The sequence below is a fragment of the Ascaphus truei genome, chromosome 5 (genome assembly GCF_040206685.1).
Source record: "Ascaphus truei isolate aAscTru1 chromosome 5, aAscTru1.hap1, whole genome shotgun sequence".
Classification (NCBI taxonomy): Eukaryota; Metazoa; Chordata; class Amphibia; order Anura; family Ascaphidae; genus Ascaphus; species Ascaphus truei.
Window position 1 is genome coordinate 37,596,787 of NC_134487.1, and position 21,049 is coordinate 37,617,835.

Here is a 21,049-nt window from a genome sequence, read left to right on the forward strand (position 1 = left end):
TAACTATACGAAATTCGCCCTTTTTTCACCCGGGAAAAATGTCCCGTTTTGAAAATGTGCAAACTCAATTCCGTAGTGTGAAGTATGTTTTTTGAGAGACAGCGCGAGAGCGAGAAAGATTTCAGGGTCTGCATGTTATTGGAATATAGATTTGTTGGTGAAATTAGCCAGTTTCACTATAACTCAAGTCTGAGCCAAGCTCCAGCGCCATTTTCAGAACTTGTGGCAAGAACAGTGGCAAGTTTGTAAATCTCTACTCCTAAAAGGCTAATATATTCTACAATTTTAATATGATGTATTTTTATCACATATTCTAGATTGGCTAGTCTTATTTTGTCAAGATAGGCCTCACACCAACCTGGAGTAGGTGATAAAAATGTATCTTATTTTTTTACACTACCCGAATATTGCCAGGTATCTGAGTTTAGTGAACAGCATGCGCATAAGTAATCTGGCATTATTCAAATGCATGCTCATTTGCATATGCTGCGGTAAAAACATCGTCAACGTATCACTACAGTAAAAAGCCCCTTATCACTGCTTCACAGCTTTTTATATAGCTTTATCACCTTACTGAATAGGTTAATATATACAATTGGTTTTAAACACTGTACAGCAAATAAAAATGGCACTTGTGAGCACATTCACATCTCAGACAGGTCCAAAACCTAACTTTCACCATTATCTCTTAGCATACAATGCTTCCACTGCAGCCAGGGATTCTGGGTAATGACATGCAAATGAGCACACAGTGTGTCCATTTTAAAACACGGATCAGCATTAGCTTATGCTTGCCGTATTACACAGCTTTTCAGCACTGCCAGGGTTAAAGAAATGCAGAGCCAGTAACCCTACTCACGGACAGCTTTTGGTCTCACCAGTGTGAGGATGGTTATCCTGGCCTTGCACTGTGAAGCTAGAAGCTGTTTCAATCACACATTAAATACGTTATCGTGGGTTAAAAAATGAGAACTCAATTTTTTTCATTTGTCGAGCTTCAGTGAATATGGCCCTTGGTTCCTTATTCAATATTTTCCGGAAACAGCCACTGCCAAGATTGGGCTTCAGACCATATGGAATAAGGCCCATAAGTCCATATTTACGAAAGGGTGATAAGCTTCAGTACGGCGTAATTCCTATTCAAATGAAAGGGAGTTTGGATGTGGCTAAAGCTTCAGTGATAATGGGCCTTAGGTGGCTATAATGTTGAATTGTTTAAAGCTGTGTTCTGACTAATAAAAAACTGGTTTCCCCCTGAAAAGTTTCCCATGTGAAATATTTTTTATAGACTAACATGATCGTTCTTCATAAACATAAAAGATTTAAACTCACGTAGTTATGATAAACTTTTGTTGGACCGACTTTATATACTGTACTTTAAAGATACTCATATAATACAAAAGGTTACAATTTTTTTCAAGAGTTTGCACTTGTGTGTGTGTGTGTGTAACTACTTAGATTTGTTTGTCTTACCTGCATCTTCTTTACATTTTTAATACAGTCTGAACCATAGGTTGAGGTATATTTTGTGTTGAAATGTACTGCAGTCAGATAAACATCATACACGATTTGGACTTACCGCCCCAAAACGTTCCACAGTCATCTTAGCAGGATATGTCGTTTATACAAGATGTATTATTATGCCACGATCAAGGGGTTAATATCTCCCACAGACATTGCCAAGAAAGGTGACTTTATTTTAGGCATACAGTACATACCTATAGTTTCACTAAACAACAGAGCTGTATCCATGGAAAGGCAGTCAATGTCTACTTGGCCACCTTGGATTCGGTACCAATTAGCATGCAAATCCACAGATCCATCAAATGTATCTTGAAACCCAGTTCGAGAGCTGTCATTCATTCCTATGAGGACATCATCTAGCGCCCACTGAGCAGACTGTTTCCCTGGAAAAAGAAAAGATAATAATTTTTTTTTTAAACTAACCACAGAAATAAGCAGAAACAATGTCCCATATGAAGCAAAATTAGGATCATGGGTAGTGAATAAATACGACGTAAATTGCTGATGCCAGTTTTATAATGATGAAGCAAGAATGGACCGATCATAATTATTATTACTACATGGATCTCACCTGACACTCTTCTTGCATTAGCCTGATATTTCTGTATAGGTTTAGACTTTCTGTATGGGCCATATGTTATATGTAGTCACTTTGTCTATTTCAGGGTTCTGCTTTATGTTTTTATCATGTTTTAGTTTGTTACAATTGAGGACATTAAAGTATTATTTTGGGGGGATTTTTTGAGTGCTCATTTTTGAGACTTCTTGTGTCTTTTTTGTATTCTATTTATCCTTGTCTCAGAGCACCGACCTGTTTTCTCTATTGTAGAGTTTAGATTATGGTCTTATAAATACCCTAGTTATCATCAGGTGTATGCGTAATATATATATATATCTATATAGATATATATCTATATATATATATATAGATATATTTACAGTGTTCGACAAACCTATACATTTGCACGCCCCGGGCGAGTGGATTTAACATCGTGGCGAGCTCCTATTGGCCCAAGTAGCACACGTGTGGTACTAGGTGGCGAGTAGATTTTTTTGTTCGGCGAGTAGATTTTTTGGTGATTTGTCAACCACTGGATATATATATATATAATTGATTGTTTAGATTAATTAGTTACTTTATTTTATATATGCTATATTTTAACACATGCGCTGGTTGTTTTAGAAGTATAAAGACAAAGATGGCCAATACTGTAGGTTGTTGCTGTCTATTTTAAGACTGACCAAATACATCTATTATAAAACAAGATGTGGGATGTTGTCCATAAATGAGTCAGCAGCTCACTCTGTTAGCTTTGCAATATTAAGCTACACACAATCTTTCCATAAAAGAAGCCTCTCTGAAATAATTGGGAGCCACCACGTTTTGCTAAAACATCTACTGAATAGAAAGCACCAACTCTTGAACACATGCTTTCATTTAAATACAATGACCACTAACTGCTCATCCATAAAATGTACATCATTGTTCACATTTTTATTCATTCAAGTAACAAATATCAGACCAGATATTTATCACATTCAATTTACAGACACAACCGCATGGCATGTGGAGGGTATAGGACAATGGGTGCTCAGCTTCCCACGTAACCCTTACACATTGTGTGGCACGTGCTGCTTCAGCATAATGATGCTCTACACACGTGCCTATTTAAACATTTGTTTAATACTGTAGTTCAATTGGCATAAGTCTGTTAACCGTCTGTGCTGTAGGTGTTCATTAACCCCCAACCAAAGTTGATAAACCTTATTGTTAAGAATCTGTGCATAGATGTATATTAACCTTTGCTATATTGCAGGTACTATGTAAGAACATTTTTCCTACCACATCTTTCTATATAATATAAATGTTGCACGCTGTGTTTATGCGCAAGTGGAAAAGCGCTAGCTCGTTCACTTAGTCATTTTAAAAAGGAAAATGTGTACATTCGTTTTAATGCTACTCATTGGGACAATGTACAGACAAATTTGTCTACAATGGTGGGGGGACAAATTCATCTGAAACATGTCATGGTGATGGGTGTCATATACGCTACCCAAATCATGTTCTAATTTTGGGAGAGATTTGTTCAGCATCCTTTACTCTAATTCTTTAGCTAATTATGTTGATGAACCTAATAAGAATGTATATGGATAAATATTATACCAACTACATTTTTTAGCTATGCTGACACTGCTTTAAAACAAAATAATAACCGTCTCAGATTGGCTATCAAACCACGCGGTTTGTCAATTTTTATAGACATGGTTTAAATGTGACTTATAATAGAGAATACGGTTAGTTGTCTATGTCAAACTGCGTGGTTTGGCAAGGACAAACTCACAGCTATTAGAATATGCTCTATGTCATCAGTAACATGCTAATTTACTAAGTACCTTTTAACATGGAAAACCTGAGTCAATATATACTCTATGTTATAATATAAGTACATAAAAATCAGAATATAAATATATGTATATCATAAAAGTGAATAAAAAACATATCTTCCTCATAGAAGTAATGAAGGGGAAATAAATCTCTGTAAAACTATATATTTGTTTTTACTTGAATGAATTAAGTCCGATTCATGAATGAGTGCTACGTTGTCATTGGTTCTGTTTGAATGAAGGAAATCAAACTGGGACCGGGATCTCTCCTGAAAGACCAAGTTAAAAAAAACAGGCAACATAACAGGAAGGCACCTGATATTAAAGGCTAGAGTATTCATTTTTTTCTTAATAATCCTTGTGCTTTCATTGCACAGGTCATGCGGCATAAATCCCAATTTGGATGAACAAAACGAGATACAATCACAGTGGTTGCGTTTATCTCGCATTCACCATGAGCACCCACCTTCCATTCCTCCAACAGAGAACAGGATCTTACAACAGGCCATAGCTTACCATGCTGTGGTTGCCACCATCGGAAAGCAGTAGCAGATGTCTTGGCGTCCCGGGGTAATTCTATAGAAATTATTTGTGGATCCGAAAAGGACATGAAATCCAGTTCACGTAACAGATTCCAGGCAATCCCATTGTCATTTGTATACTGGACCACAATACCTGAAACAACACACGCCCAAGTTGTTAATTTCAAAGACGCACGCAAATGATCTACAGATAGGCAGACAGAATACCGTATCTGCTCATACGATCTAACTGTATACAGAGAAAAGCAAGCACCATTAAAGTGAATGAATACTTTACTATTCTGTGTTTATATTTTGTGAAACCTCATATCAATTTTCCTGTCATTCTATAAGCACATTCGTGGGTTGAGACTAACTAGTGTAAGTCTGGAATTCAAAGTGTAACTTGTCTACTAATGTTTACAACCACTATATGGATGGCAACATGTGAAAATTAAGTATTTTTTTTTACTAATGTTTATAGTTAAAAAATGCATAGCAAAGGAGCCGTGATTAAAATGTGGCCCATATTTACTAAGCAGCGTTACTCGATAAGACATCTTCCGACGCAGAAACGTGTCTTATGGAATAGCACTGCTTAAGAACATGTCAAAAGGGTCCATATTTACAAAGTAGGTCAGTTCTATACTATTTCACAAAGAGAATTTAGGGGGAGATTCACGAAGGTCTGATGAGGGGCAAATCCACCCCAACCCAGTGTTAATTGCCATCATCTTGAATGGCAGTTAATGCCAGAGGAGTTGCGGTCCCCGCAACAGATCTTGATGCATAGCGGTGTTCTGCTTCACACACAGCTCTAAGATCTAATCATATTTTCCTGAATACTATATGCCCCCTTTTTGCACATAATGTTAACACTTGAAAATAAAGTATTTCACCAGTCCCTGCAAATGGTTTCAGTTGATTTAGTAAACCCAAAAGGCACATTTTACCTCTTAAAATGTAGTTGCTTTGTTTCAGGATTTACATTTTAACACTCAACATTCAACTGAAAACGCTAAAAGATGCCTGTGGGACGCAAATTACACATGAAATCCAGAACGTGTATAAATGCGAGGTTTTGACCAGAAATGCTTTTGCTCTTGCCTTGTCAGACAGAGTCCCCAGGGTGCATACTAGCCGCTGATAGCATCCTTGGATAAAGTAAGGTCATCTAAGCTACTAAAAAGAGAACCATGCAGAGGTAATTTGTATCTTAGAAAGTACATTATCAGAGCTTGCAGCTAAAAGCATACTGGCTTTTTTAAATGTGCAGCATAAGTAAGCATTTTGCATTGATTTCTTTTTAAATGCGCTGTCTTCTTGGTACTAAAGAACATTATGATGCTTTTATAGCTACCTAACAATGCTCCAAAAAAGCAGATAAATTGTTCTTTTCTGCCTCTTTTTCCATTATGGGGTGCCATACCACACATTTTATTTCTAAATGTGCATTTTGGGTCAGCGAGGAATCCACCTTGTTTTGTAGACAAAAAACAACTGAACTTTAAATTCCCGCAGATTAATAACATGTATACCACCTGAAAGAGGAATATATCAACGCAGTATAAAATTATAAAGAACAGTTTATTATATTCAATGAGTAAACACTTACATTTAATGTATAAATGTATATAATATAAAAATGCATGTGGATTTTGGGCCATTGTTCAGCAGTAATCAAAAGGCTAGAAGTAAATGTGTGAAAATGTATGTGACACTGACTTATTGTATGTAGATATTAGCACTATGACTTGTCTACACTGGACTTCTTAATCTATGTTCATCATACGAATATAATATACCTTGAGCGATTACAGTGCCCGCGCGAGACAAGGCCGCGAACAAAAGGCCGTACCTCTAAGAGGTAGGCCATAGAGCGCGTGACTGCACGCATGATTTTTGAAAATACAATTGGATTTGTTTTTGCAGCGCGACGGCCGCGTCACGTGAGCGGTTCAGCCAATGAGGGCGAACCGCTCACGTGACATCACGGCAACGCCTCCATCACGCCTCCCGATACCCTCCAGCCTCAGTGCATGTGCTCGCCCCGACTATAATCTTAGCCTTATAGGGAAGGCAAAATGATTTGCAGGTACAAATGTTCCTACAAGTTGCACAGGGGCTCTAGAAATTATATCATGATAAATGATATGAATTTAAGCCAGATATCAGCAGCTCTTGTTACTGTAAGTAAAACCTGCTCAAGTGTGAGGAAGGGAAACACTGCTGACATAAGTTTGGACAAGGGTTAAAGCTTGATGCTAAATACAATGAAGAGGCAGCAGTTCAGCATGATTGCTGTTTAAACACTAACATGCCAGGTGGCTGTATAACAAACTGTGATCTTTGCTCGAAGGCTGCATTAATGTCTTCTCGTGTCATATTGAGCGGCTGGATATCTTTAGCTCTATTTCATGAATTAAGAAGAAATAGCCGTGTTAGTCCAGTTGCGATATTGCAGAGTAAATGAGTACAGCAGGGCCCCGCTTCACGGCGCTTTGCTTTTCGGCGTTTCCGCCGATACGGCGGCACCGAGAAGGGGGCCGCCATCTTTGATCCTCAGTCACGCATGCGCAGAACGGGCGGGTGTGCACAGCGCGCATGTGCAGACCGTTGTCTGCGCGCGCAAACCGTTGTCTGCGCGCGCATACCGTAGTTTGCGCGCAGACCATAGGCCGCGCATGCGCAGAACGGAGAAAACGCCGTTCTGTGCATGCACAGAACTGAAAATAGCTGGATCCGCTTTCCGGCGATTTTCACTATACGGTGGGCCCCTGGAACAGAACCCGCCGTATACCCGGGGCCCTGCTGTACTTCAGTATTAGGTGATACCTTTTTTTTATTTGGAATAACAATAGATATTATAAGTCAAGCTTTCGAGAGTGGTCTCTCTTCCTCTATTTCATGCATTTATTACCCCTCCACTCCTCCCCCCCTCTGGGTGTTGGTTACTAAAGTAAACTAGAGGTTAACAGTGAAAGTACTGTAGATGTTAAGCTCCACCTTGTGGTGACACGGCAGTACTGTGTTACAAGAGGTACAAAGGAGAGGAGCAGAGGATTCTAGGGAGAGAGAGAGTTCCAGCATGGCAGCAGAAGAGAAGCTGCAGGCGTGGCAGATTTCAAGATCCGCAGCCCCATGGCAATTATATGTGGCGGCCTCTTTCTCCTTCCAAATGACATCACCAACGGACATCACACAGCGCTGCGTTGCCATTGTAACGCGATGTCGGGATGTCATTTGACGTTGCAACGTCATGTTGCCATGGAAATGACACACCGTGTGATGTCACATTGGTGATTCGGAAGGAGAAGGATGGCGGCAGCCACATGTAAGTGCCTTCCCATTAGGTTCGATACGCCGGAGGGCGTGGCATCTGTAAATGGAGGCAAACAATTTTGCCGCCCCTAAATGTTGCCGCCCTAGACTCAGGCCTATTGGGCCTAATGGAAAATCCGCCAAACATGTTCCCCAAAGTATAGCACAGATCAGGTCCCTCTTTATTGTGTATAACAAAAGACAGGGGTGCCCAATGCTACATCCAATTGACAAAACATATAACGTAATAAGTATAAAGTATAAATACTTCAATAATAATATTTACTTTGGCCAAAGAGTCATAAGTCTGCATACCACGTCAAGGTATAACCAAAATTAATGCAGGTCCTACACTACACTGTGAACCCTTCCCTTTACCTCTGTATGAGGGGAAAGAACCATAGTAGGTCCTGTTATTGCAGCAAAGTGAAAAGACCTCCCAAGTTAAGAAGGTGAGGAGGAGTGAGCTCTGGGGGGAGGTGCCACCTACCTCCATACAACTGTTGCCAGTCAGAAATTGATTAACACACACATTCCCAGCTAGCTCAAACTCCTACACCCACCACATCATGAATATATAGTTGTGTCAAAAAGAGTGCTACTGGGCAAGCAAATGTATACAACAAAAGACAGGGGTGCCCAATGCTACATAATTGACAAAACATATAAAGTAATAAGTATAAAGTATAAATACTTCAATAATAATAATATTTACTTGGTTATTTAGTTAAACCCTTTGGCCAAAGAGTCATAAGTATTTATACTTTTTACTTTATATGTTTTGTCAATTGGATGTAGCATTGGGCACCCCTGTTTTTTGTTGTATACATGTGCCACGCCCAGGAGCACTATTTTTGACACAACTATATATTCATGATATGGTGGGTGTGGGAGTTTGAGCTAGTTGGGAATGTGTGTGATTTCCCCCCTATATTGTGTGTCAGATAGGGTTAGTGCCCCTTCAGATAGGATCCAAGAGTATGGCCAAAAGAGAGAAGAGAATGTCCCAGTAACGGGAATGCAGACATGCCTCAGTGGGCCAAGCAGAAGTGCCACCAATATGTCTGGGGATCAGCCCTACCCACGGATCCCCACCCACAGTTATCAGTACTCCCTAAGAAAGTGGCCGTTCCAAAGCAGGGTTTGGAAAGTAACAGTAACGTAGCACAGACCAGGTCAGGATCTCAGAATGGGCCCGCAGTAAAAGGGACATTAAGGATATTGCTAAGAGGGGTCCGGTACACAATATGAAGTCAATATAGTAACAAGTAACCGCACCTTCCATGTGTGTTGAGTGGGCACTCAGGAAAGACCTGTGTAAAGAGTGATATCAGTATGAATGAAATGAAGTGCAACTAGGTCAATCCACATGTACTGTGGCTGCAGTGTTCTCAAGCCTGGGAACGATTGAAGTTGTACTATAAAAGTTCCGGGCGCCCATCTTTTCCATCACCCGGCCGACCACAGACAACCCCCTGAGACAAGGTAAATCAATGCGGATGTCTAATACACAACTACACCGATGTAACCTCCCTAGGGAGACGGGCAGGGAGGGTTTACATATACGTCATTGGCGTAAGCAACAGTAACAGACCAGATTAAAATGTGAACGGCTGAAGTCTTGAAAGAATTGAAGTCCCTCTGTTAGCCAAAGTACTTCAAACCAAATGGTACAGACTGCTTTTGCACTCAAGTTTTGAACCACGCTCATAGCAGAGACACATGCAGTATGTATGTCTGGAAGTTCTGGAAGTAGAATGTCGGAGGTAATATCGGAGCCTGGTTATGTTGAGGTTGCTTCAGAGGCACATGGGTAGGTAAAGCCGTGCCAGTTTCAAGTTTACATAGTAAATCTTGGAGCTACAGTAGGATGAAAATAACCATACAAATGCCAAGTGACAGAGGTAGTTGAAAACATATATTACCTTCGTTTCTTGCTTTTGGTTTGCTGCAGGAGGAACCGCCATTTTTATTTCCAATTTGTATGTAGAATTGAACTAATCTGTAATGAGAAAGGCATATTTTGAAAACAAGAAAAGGATCAAGTAAAAAAAGAAAAAACATTTTTTTTTCTTCATTTCCCCCTCTCCCTAAAAATTTGAATCAAAATTAAGTTTAAAAAAGAAAAAATTGTTTATTGATAACGTGCTTTATAAGAACATTTCCTCCATGAAAGTGAAAATGCAAGCGCCTCTTGGAGGAAGAGAGAGAGGGTTGGGGGGGGCGAGATAGAGGGGGAGAGAAAGTGGGTGGGGGGAGTTAGGGAGGGTGGGGGGAGGGAGGGGGTGGAGGAAGGGAGAGGAGAGAGAGGGAGTGGCGGAAAGAGTGTAAGGCTGAAGGTTCGCCATGGGTGCCAAATACCCTTGCACCGACCCTGATGGCACCAGATATGTAAAGTGCAATAACCCCTCCCTCAAGAAAAAAGAGATATTTTGATGGTCATATTTTAAGCTTATTTGAGCAATATAGGCTCAGTGTGTCAGTTTCATCCTGTTTTGCAGCGTGCATAATGGCAATGCCACTATTATCTCTTTCCTCTCAACTTTAGCAAGGGCTATTTATGGATAATTGGAGCATACACAATTATAACTAATGGTCAGTAACTATAGTAAAACATTTACATCACAATAGAACCTCAAAGGAACGTGACAGACCGATCAACGTTCCTAATGTTCAATAGCATTTCACGCTACATTCTATTTTTAGACATACATTTAAATGGATTTGAAAAAATAAATAAAAAGATATTCACACAGTTTATTTTATAACAAAATAACAGTAATATGACACAGGGTAAAATTGAAAAAAAGTTGCGATTAGAACAAAAAAACAAAAGTAAAATAAAAATATATATATTTTAATGGATATTAAAATAAAGTAGACACAAGGTTTTCTGTTTTATAAGTTTCAATTCCAATTAGCAGCGTGAATGTCTGAACCACTGACAGTAACAGCCCCAGGACTAACTCTTGTACTGTATATGAGATTTCCAGGATAATGAGAAAGTCTGATTGGGCATTTCATTTTTGTTACTGCCAGCTGAGGTGGAAAGTTACAAGTGACTGTAAAAAGCATATTTTACAAACAGATCTTTTAACAACAATCTGAATGGAAATTAAATTCCTTGCGTGCAGTAGAAGTTTCTACAATTCTGGTTAAACTTTCCTGGAAAAGGTTTTGAGAATCCCGTTTACGACTACTATGGTCAGAGCTTGTTTTCAAAAACGATCGATTTTTATTGTGAGTGGAAAGGTTGGTGGTGTAAGCCTAATGATTGTGCTCATCACTAGTTCACTAGTGGAAACAGGAGGCAGTATACACAGAGGAGACAATGAAACTAACCATCAGCACAGACAAAAAGATTAACAGAAACGGCATTTTTATTCCCAAGAGAAAATTGCACAGAAAACAATAGAAAAAGCATAACTATTACCATGCAGTATTCACCTGATATTAGTTGTGTCCAAAGCTACAGTTCTTGCTTCTCTTTTCCCAGCCCCGTTAAAATAAAGGGATTTGCCATCGTTCACTGTCCCGCAGCCCGTCCCCACCTGTCCTCCAGTGATTTTATACCAAAGAGGGCTAAGCTTGCCTTCAAATCTGTCAAACATCTCACTTGGATTAGCCCCGTTTGAGACGCAGGTTCCATGTTCAGCTTAAAAAGAAAAGAAACATGGCAGCATCGTTTTATCATGTCCAGTTCATACAGAAAATCATCTACATTTTTTTGCTGTTCAAATCCCCCCCCCCCCCAACCTCTTATAGCAATTTTATTACATATATTTAAACACCATTCCTCCAATGTGAAGAATAAGATGATTACAATCAGTTAGAGCTGTAAAACAGTAACAGGATATGGACCACACGATTACAAGTGGGTTATATATAGTTGTTATAACCAAAATAAAGACGTATAGTCCTCCGTGGTTAACAGGTTACCTGATACTTTTACGTCCTCATGACATGGAGTGTGTACAGTATCTAATGTTTTTGGTGCTACAACTGACTGTGAATGGTCAAAGCCACCTGAAAGCTGTTCTTTTTGTTTTGATGGCAAAGTAATTACGGTGCCATTATTAGTCACACCAATAAACATAAGTAGCCGATGTGCTTGTATTCAGCTTACCTGTGAAAAAGGTAAAGATATTCATTTTTACAGGATACCAATAATAAGTACAACAGTTAATTTAAGGGTGATTGAATCTTTGTAAGGAAGCCGATAGATACATTGTTACATCTCCTGCTATGTGGGACTGCCCCTTTAATAGGTATATTATGACTTATAAGGGAATACATTTCTGATGCCCAAAACTGATATGGAATAAAAAAAATGATTTCCATAGTAAACAATGTATCCTAAATGTAGAAATGACCTACGGCTTTAAAGCAGATTAGCAAAATATGCTACATGAAGCAGTCATTGTCTTCTATCATTTAAAAAATATTTCTACTCCTATATTTCTTGGGGCGCCATTCACTTTGTATTAGAGCATTGACGGGCAGCACGCAGCCAGGAGGTCGCAGGAGGCCCTTGGGCGGGTGTGGGTGTGGGTGGGGGGAGGGTTGAAGGTGGGGTGTTACCTGCCACCCACAACCACTGGCCGCCTCAGCAGTCTGCTCCCAGTCTCTCCCCAGTGCACAGGGAATGGAGATGTTGCTGGTGTGAATCGTAGCCTATATTAGCCTACTTTATATCTCTACCACTGGTATCAATAGTACAACCAGTACAAACAGGTACCCCCACAGTGCATTAGCATCCAAGATAAAATGACTAGTCTTGATAAAATGTATGTAGCCAGGTCTCTCTAGACTACTAGCCCTTGCCTTAAGTTCCACTGTAAGTCTCCATAGGTTGTGGGCAGTGTGGGCATGATTCCTAATGGGGAATCCGTTCTAATGTTCAGTGTGTGAAGTTACATTGTTCAGAGGTGGGAAAAATAAGTTATAGTCGCCTCCCACTGAAATATGGGGGGCCTATGACAGAAATAGGTTGGCTTACTAGCCACTCCCCAGGGAAGGAGGAGGCTGCTCTTCTATAGAGTAAGGAGCAGAGTAAGGCTACGCTTATAATGCCAGTGACGTCATGCTGCGGTCGCTGGAAAAATCAAATTGAGATGACTTCCAGCAATCACGACCACTCCGTCGCGTCGCGCTTACTATAAGCGCACGCGACGGCGGCAATGCATTTGTTTTGACGCAACATCGCGTGGCTATCGCCGGCACTATAAGCGCAGCCTAAGAGAGCTACAGAGAGTGTTCTTGTGCTAACCTTCAAGTAGTAGGGAGTGCACCCCAAAACTGGAACAACCTACCAGAGACTCTCACATCCACCACCAGTTTAAGTTCTTTCAAATCTAAGGCTGTCTCACATTTTAACCTGGTCTGTAACTGTTTCATACGCTCATAATATATATTTTCTTTAACTGTGCACGCAATGTCTTGTGTATAATGTATATCCTGTTCATTTATGTAACTGTACTTGTAACCATGTACTATTTGTTTTACTCTGTGCCCAGGACATATTTGAAAACGAGAGGTAACTCTCAATGTATTACTTCCTGTTAAAATATTTTATAAATAAATAAATAAATACTGGAAGATGCCAGAATATATATACTAAGCATAGGGAAGTGGCTGAGGCCTAGTCCAGCGATGGGATTGGGTACAATGAGGTACAATTCTGTGCATATACTATGAAGATGAATAAACCTCAGTCAAATATACACCTGGTGTAGTCTTTGAAGCATGGTTATGACTAAAGGAAGAAGATTTGTCCATGAGGTGCACCCTGGAGCCTCAGGATCCTCTTGGACTGGAGGCGCTGACCACTGAGTAAGGAATTCACTGCAAACCTGTCCTGACACTCCCCACACCACCGCGGAGATCTCCGGCCTTGTGTTTGCCTCACAGGTATCACCACAGCAGCCACAGAGTACACTGGTAGCAAGACCATTTCCCAGAGGGTGGGGGGAAAGAGGGCTACATGTATAAAGCATGAGATTATTTTACATAATTTAGAGATATTACAGCTTCTTATGCACTGTATTCATTTGTCTTTCAAAATACTTACTCACCAAAATCATTATATATATACACAGTCATGTGAAAAAGAAAGTACACCCTCTTTGAATTCCATGGTTTTACATATCAGGACATAATAACAATCATCTGTTCCTTAGCAGGTCTTAAAATTAGGTAAATACAACCTCAGATGAACAACAACACATGACATATTACACCGTGTCATGATTTATTTAACAACAATAAAGCCAAAATGGCGAAGCTATGTGTGAAAAACTAAGTACACCCTTTCTGCTTCCATAGGAATTAAGATGCTAAGTAGCAGACAGGTGCTGCTAATCAAATGCCCTTGATTATTTGATCATCAGCAAGTGTGACCACCTCTATAAAAGCCGAAGTTTTAGCAGTTTGTTGGTCTGGAGTATTCAGGTGTGTGTTAACACAATGCCAAGGAGGAAAGACATCAGCAATGATCTTAGAGAAGCAATTGTTGCTGCCCATCAATCTGGGAAGGGTTATAAGGCCATTTCAAAACAATTTAAAGTCCATCATTCTATAGTGAGAAAGATTATTCAAAGTTGCCAATCTTTCCAGGAGTGGACATCCCAGCAAATTCACCCCAAGGTCAGACCGTGCAATGCTCTGAGAAATGGCAAAATACCCAAGAGTTACAGTACATCTCAGACTCTATAGGCCTCAGTTAGCATGGTAAATGTTAAAGTTCATGACAGCACAATTAGAAAAAGATTGAACAAGTATGGTTTGTTTGTAAGGGTTGCCAGGAAAAAGCCTCTTCTCTCTAAAAAGAACATGGCAGCATGGCTTAGGTTTGCAAAGTTGCATCTGAACAAACCACAAGACTTCTGGAACAATGTCCTTTGGACAGACGAGACCAAAGTGGAGATGTTTGGCCATAATGCACAGTGCCACGTTTGGCGAAAACCAAACACAGCATATCAGCACAAACACCTCATACCAACTGTCAAGCACGGTGGTGGAGGGGTGATGATTTGAGCTTGTTTTTGCAGCCACAGGACCTGGGAACATTGCAGTCATTGAGTCGACCATGAACTCCTCTGTATACCAAAGTATTCTAGAGTCAAATGTGAGGCCGTCTGTTCGACAGCTAAAGCTTGGCCGCAATTGGGTCATGCAACAGGACAATGATCCCAAGCACACAAGCAAATCTACAACATAATGGCTGAAAAAGAAGAGAATCAAGGTGTTGCAATGGTCCAGTCTAAGTCCAGACCTCAACCCGATTGAAATGCTGTGGTTGGACCTTAAGAGAACTGTGTATAAACAAATGCCCTCAAACCTCAATGAACCGAAGCAACGTTGTAAAGAAGAGTGGGACAACATTCCTCCACAACGATGTGAGAGACTGATAAAGTCATACAGAAAACGATTACTTCAAGTTATTGCTGCTAAAGGTGGTTCTACAAGCTATTGAATCATAAGGTGTACTTAGTTTTTCACACATGGCTCCTCCATTTGGCTTTATTTTTGTTAAATAAATCATGACACGGTGTAATACTGTATGTCATGTGTTGTTGTTCAGTAGTAAAGAGAGATACCCGGGCGCTACCTCAAAATGGAATGTATAGGGAAATAAAAATGAGATATTACGACCTTATTAAGTTTATAAGGGTCCCCTTGGCTTCGTAGTCTCTTCCTATGGCTCAGACCCCGATAGGATCTATCCAGGATCCTTAGTGGTACAGAAATACAGAAAAGAAGGGGGAGCACAGGTTGATGGATATTGGGGGTAATAAAAATGAGGTGATTGAGTTCGAGTGTGTGAATCCTCGAACTAGTGATTGTGGGGGTAATAAACTATAAAATAACAGAAACACTTACACGGCCTTGTGCAAATGCTGTCGCATCAAGGTTTCTTTTGTTCTTTACTTCTTTATTCTTCTGGTGTGGCGTTCCTTCTCCTCTGGTCCAGGTTGTGGCTTCTTCAATTTGCCTGCGGCTCTTGATTATGGTATCCCCTGGCTGTCGTGTACTTTGTCACAATTGTTATCCTCTCTGGATCATCCCGCTGTTTGATCTGCAAAATCGGACGAGTGAACGCCTTCTCAACCGCTGACTTAGAGTGTCCTCTCCTGTCGTGGCTGCTGCTGTGCGTTCTCTGCTGTGCTTGGCAACCTAATGCCTCCTACTCTGTTCAGCAAGGCAACTTGAAGTGTGCGGCAGACATCTTTCATTTGGGCAAGAGTCTCTGCGAAGACCTGCCGTAAACAAGACTGGAAAATTAAGCACACGGGTGCTACATCTGACCAGCTGATATCCCGAGCAGCTAGTCAGATGGAGCACCCTTGTGCTTAATTTTCCAGTAGGTTGCCAAGCACAGCAGAGAACGCACAGCAGCAGCCACGACAGGAGAGGGCACTCTAAGTCAGCGGTTGAGAAGGCGTTCACTCGTTCGATTTTGCAGATCAAACAGCGGGATGATCCAGAGAGGATAACAATTGTGACAAAGTACACAACAGCCAGGGGATACCATAATCAAGAGCCGCAGGCAAATTGAAGAAGCCCCAACCTGGACCAGAGGAGAAGGAACGCCACACCAGAAGAATAAAGACGTAAAGAACAAAAGAAACCTTGATGCGACAGCATTTGCACAAGGCCATGTAAGTGTTTCTGTTATTTTATACTTTATTACCCCCACAATCACTAGTTCGAGGATTCACACACTCGAACTGAATCACCTCATTTTTATTACCCCCAATATCCCTCAACCTGTGCTCCCCCTTCTTTTATGTGTTGTTGTTCATCTGAGGTTGTATTTACCTAATTTTTAGACCTGCTTAAGAACAGATGATTATTATTATGTCCTGATATGTAAAACCATAGAATTCAAAGAGGGTGTACTTTCTTTTTCACACAACTGTATATATTGGAGTGGGTGCTTTTGCTAACGTACTAAACTGTACTATGTAGAAAGGTAAAAAAAACAACATATATAGTACAATAAGTGTCTTTACTAGCTCAGCGTTTCAGCTTCCCAATGGAGCCATTTTCAAGATATATATATATATATATATATATTGTATTTCTTAAATTCTTACAAAGTTGAAATTTTATAATTATAGCCATTTAATATTGTTGTACATATAACCAGTTACAGGCATACCCCGCATTAACATACGCAATGGGACCGGAGCATGTATGTAAAGCGAAAATGTACTTAAAGTGAAGCACTACCTTTTCCCACTTATCGATGCATGTACTGTACTGCAATCGTTATATACGTGCATAACTGATGTAAATAACGCATTTGTAACAGTCTCTATAGTCTCCCTGCTTGCGCACAGCTTCGGTACAGGTAGGGAGCCGGTATTGCTGTTCAGGACGTGATGACAGGCGCATGCGTGAGCTGCCGTTTGCCTATTGGGCGATATGTACTTTCTCGCGAGTGTACTTAAAGTGAGTGTACTTAAAGCGGGGTATGCCTGTATATGTGTTATGTAGAGCAATGTGCAGTGGATACAGTGAAATAGCTGCCAAGCTAATGCTGGCACCTGGAACACAGGGACATAAACGAGTTATCCAAGGCCAGGGTTTGGCATTATACTTTGCTTGGTTCCTGCCCAGAATATGAACATCTAAGGCCGCGCTTATGGTGCCGGCGACGCGACGTCGTCCGAAAACAAATACATTGCCGCCGCGTGCGCTTATAGTGCACGCGACGGCGACAAGCAACGGAGCGACGTCGCCATCACGAAAACCTGAAGACGGCAAAATTAGATTTTTCAAGGGCCGTTGCGTCACGTGACGGCCCTTGAACAAATCAAATTGCCGGAATCCCGCAACCCCGTCGCCCGGCGAAACATAACTTTCGCCGGTGGCGACGGCGACGGGTGACCACACAAGCTTTTTTGTATTTTATTATTCAGCTGTAAATGTTGAGGAATAACAACATAAACACTTAACTGTTAAAAAGCTTGAATAAGAAAAGAAACAAGACAAGAAAAAACACAAAAGCACACCAAGATGAGAGATAGATAATGTATTAGCAACAAATAATAAAATTAGTAACTTACATATAAAATTTCTTTAATAATCCCCGATTCTGGTGTCTATCACAGGAGTAGGGCATCACATAGGAAGTATGAAGGGTAATCTCAGTTCTGAGAGATCAGACCCGCGCGCTGGGGCTGTCTCTGTTCACTCTCCTGTCCTCCACGTGTGGTAGCGTGGTGCAGAGTGTAGCACACATGTGCAGGAACCGGGGCCTTCAATAGGTGTCCTTAGGATGCCTGTCCGTTTTTGATAGCATAGAAACGATCGGAAATAAGCAGGAACGGTACACTTGAGTGTGTGCTGGTGGTGGGTAGTAAAACCGCCAGCCACAACACATGTGATGCCCTACTCCTGTGATAGACACCAGAATCGGGGATTATTAAAGAAATTTTATATGTAAGTTACTAATTTTATTATTTGTTGCTAATACATTATCTATCTCTCATCTTGGTGCGCTTTTGTGTTTTTTCTTGTTTTGCTGATATTGGTATCACCATCGGGGTTCCGGTGGAGACCACATTTGGAGGTGGGGGAGACACCTCATAAACACAGAAGCAGCAAGAGAACTGAGAGGGACCAACACTCCAAGTTTAAAGAGCCAGAGCGCGGACTGAACTTTTCAAGAAAAGAAACAAGAAGCGGTATTTTCGTACAGAAGGCCTGTCACAACATATGTTCAACGCTGGTCACATGGCCCCTCCCAAGGACCTAAAACGAAGCACTGTACTGTAGATCTATGAATCCATTTGAATGTGGTCCAACATTTCCAAGCACACTTTGTCCACCTTTATGTGTATTTTCATTCTTTCAACTCAGTTTCGATTTCTATCCGATTTTGCTTTTACAAATATTTAGGAGAATGTAACACCTTTATACAATTCAAAAGAAAGTAAAGTTCATACAAATGTACAGTAGCTGATGCCCAATTATTATAAATACTATCATTATTTATGACACAATTTTCTCCATACCACGGGGCAGGTGAACGTCAAAATAAAAGGGCACAGAAGCTTGTTTTGACGTATTGTTCTATTTTGTAAGGAAAGTGGTTTTTACATTTGACAGCCAGAAAAGTTTACACCACCTCAGACCTGAACGATTTTTGCGGACGCAAATACAAGAGAAAAAAGTGATGCACGGAGATGCAGAGTTGCCTACGTCTCATTATAAACTGTTGTCCTATTGACACTTCCCAATTTGCAAGCTGACCCAAAACTTGTAGTAAAGACCTGAATACATTGACGCAAGAGGAAAATGATGCCATTTTGCTCCAAATTTGCTTTCATACGTCATCCCCCAAGTGTTCTGGGGAAAAACCTCTTCGTTGGTAATCCAGTAAGACAGCCAGTGATGGAGATGTCACTGGAACGCAACATCACACATTTTCTAGAAAGCTAGCGCCCTCGTCTTTTGTAAGTAACTAAAGACTATTTTTTTTTTGTAGTGGACCGCTTGAAATGGTTGATAACCTGTGTTATTATAACGGAAAATCCGTTGGAATTACTGACCCTGCTTTTAGTTAATGTACTGCAATACATGCACTAGGAAGTAGATACTTTACCTGTATATCCTAGGTCACAAAAACACACTCCAGAAACGCAGTCCCCATGACCGTTACAGTATCTGGGACAAGACTCGGATATGTAAACCCCATCCAGGCCAAAAGCGGGGACATTCTTGTGAGAGTTGCTCTCTTGGATCCAACGGAACCTCATTTTACTGCAAAGAGATGATACAAACCAGGGCAGAAGCTTGGTGTGAGGGTATGTGAAGCTGTTCAGAAATATATATTATATATTGCTTACTACAGTTTGAGAATAGGAAAATATATTTGTCTTTTCCTGAACGGTACAGTACCACTTCTATTACTTAAACAACATCAACAAAAATTCATATCAGACGCTAATATTAGGGTGACTATGAAAATCAATATGTGGCATAACGTACACGATAAAAATTAGGAAAATGTAAAATACATAAAAGTGACTTAAGTAAGAGAACCTAGCCCCTTAATAGCCCAATAAAAATATATTCTTCCACAGAACTCACAATACATGTATCACTGCCCATAAGGGTTTATGCACAGGGCACTATCACACAGAGACAGCCATGGACTTTAATGGGAGTTTCTGTATGATAGTGCCTCGATCAGAACTATCACCGTTTAATGAATAACCGCCATAGAGTTTACAAACGTCATGTAACTATCAAAGAGTTTACCATTTCATTTTTGATTCCCAATGCACAGGAAGACAAAGGGAGTGGACCACATGGACTTGGAACTCGTTATATGTAGATTGACAGCATTTATTGGGTAAAGCATGAATGAGAATGTGATTGGTGTGAATATTAAGTTAAGAGCTAAATGGGAACTAAGCAAAACAAAAAGTATTGAACGCTCAACTTATATGATGCACCTAATAAAATGTATATCTTTTGCAATATAGGAAAAAGCTGCACAGAAAAATGTATGCATAAAGAATAAATATACACCCCTAATGTAAGTACTCACTAGATTAAACACATGCTAAACTAACATACAACAATGGTTTATGAATACTGGACACAGAAGAAGGCTGCAAATAGTTTGGAATTAAAATAACAATACCACACAACAAGTTGTGTTTCTAAAATACATGGAGTGGTTGAAAAGCCATATAAAAGCAGTAATAGTACATCGCATAAGAGAACAATCCTTTCAACCATTGCCATACAGTTTTATAGTAAGAATTTGAAGGACGGGAACATGAAATGGGTGTTATTTTCAAACACAATTAAAAGTGGATGTTGAGGTTTCGCATTTTGAGCAACGATGATCCTCAAAGGTTGGACCTCTACTGATCACAATGACCTCTAAAGTCCTCCAAAACTTCAGCTCTGTGGTGAACGACTAATGATGCACCGGAGTGTACTTTACTTTATAAATAATTCTAATTTATTCACATTTATCTGTCTGTCTACCTAATTTCTAAAGCTTAACAAAATGTATATATATATATATATATATATATTTATATCACATTTATTTATATTAACCTGGATTTCTGATAAGTACAGTATATATTACTTTTTTAAGTATAGTTCTCTGTTGGTGTGCACCCAGCATCAGCTTTTGTGTGTGTGTGTATATATATATATATATATAAATACATTTTGTAAAGCTTTAGAAATTAGGTAGACATGAAATTATATTCATTTTTAGATATCACCTTATTTTCAAGTCCATCTTTCAAGATCCATACAAG

The 21,049-nt window shown here is 40.1% G+C and overlaps 1 protein-coding gene across 4 annotated transcripts in view; it reads right to left on the reverse strand.

Annotated features, from left to right (window-relative positions):
- Positions 1 to 21,049, reverse strand: part of RELN (reelin) — a 483,994-nt gene that overhangs the window by 83,034 nt on the left and 379,911 nt on the right. For all 4 annotated transcript variants that reach the window (XM_075599655.1, XM_075599652.1, XM_075599651.1 and 1 more), the window contains exons 29-33: positions 19,366 to 19,523; positions 11,199 to 11,406; positions 9,677 to 9,753; positions 4,426 to 4,584; positions 1,719 to 1,907 (exon numbers count right to left, since the gene is read on the reverse strand). In XM_075599655.1, the coding sequence (XP_075455770.1) occupies positions 1,719 to 1,907; positions 4,426 to 4,584; positions 9,677 to 9,753; positions 11,199 to 11,406; positions 19,366 to 19,523 (791 nt within the window). The remainder of the gene's footprint in view (positions 1 to 1,718; positions 1,908 to 4,425; positions 4,585 to 9,676; positions 9,754 to 11,198; positions 11,407 to 19,365; positions 19,524 to 21,049) is intronic.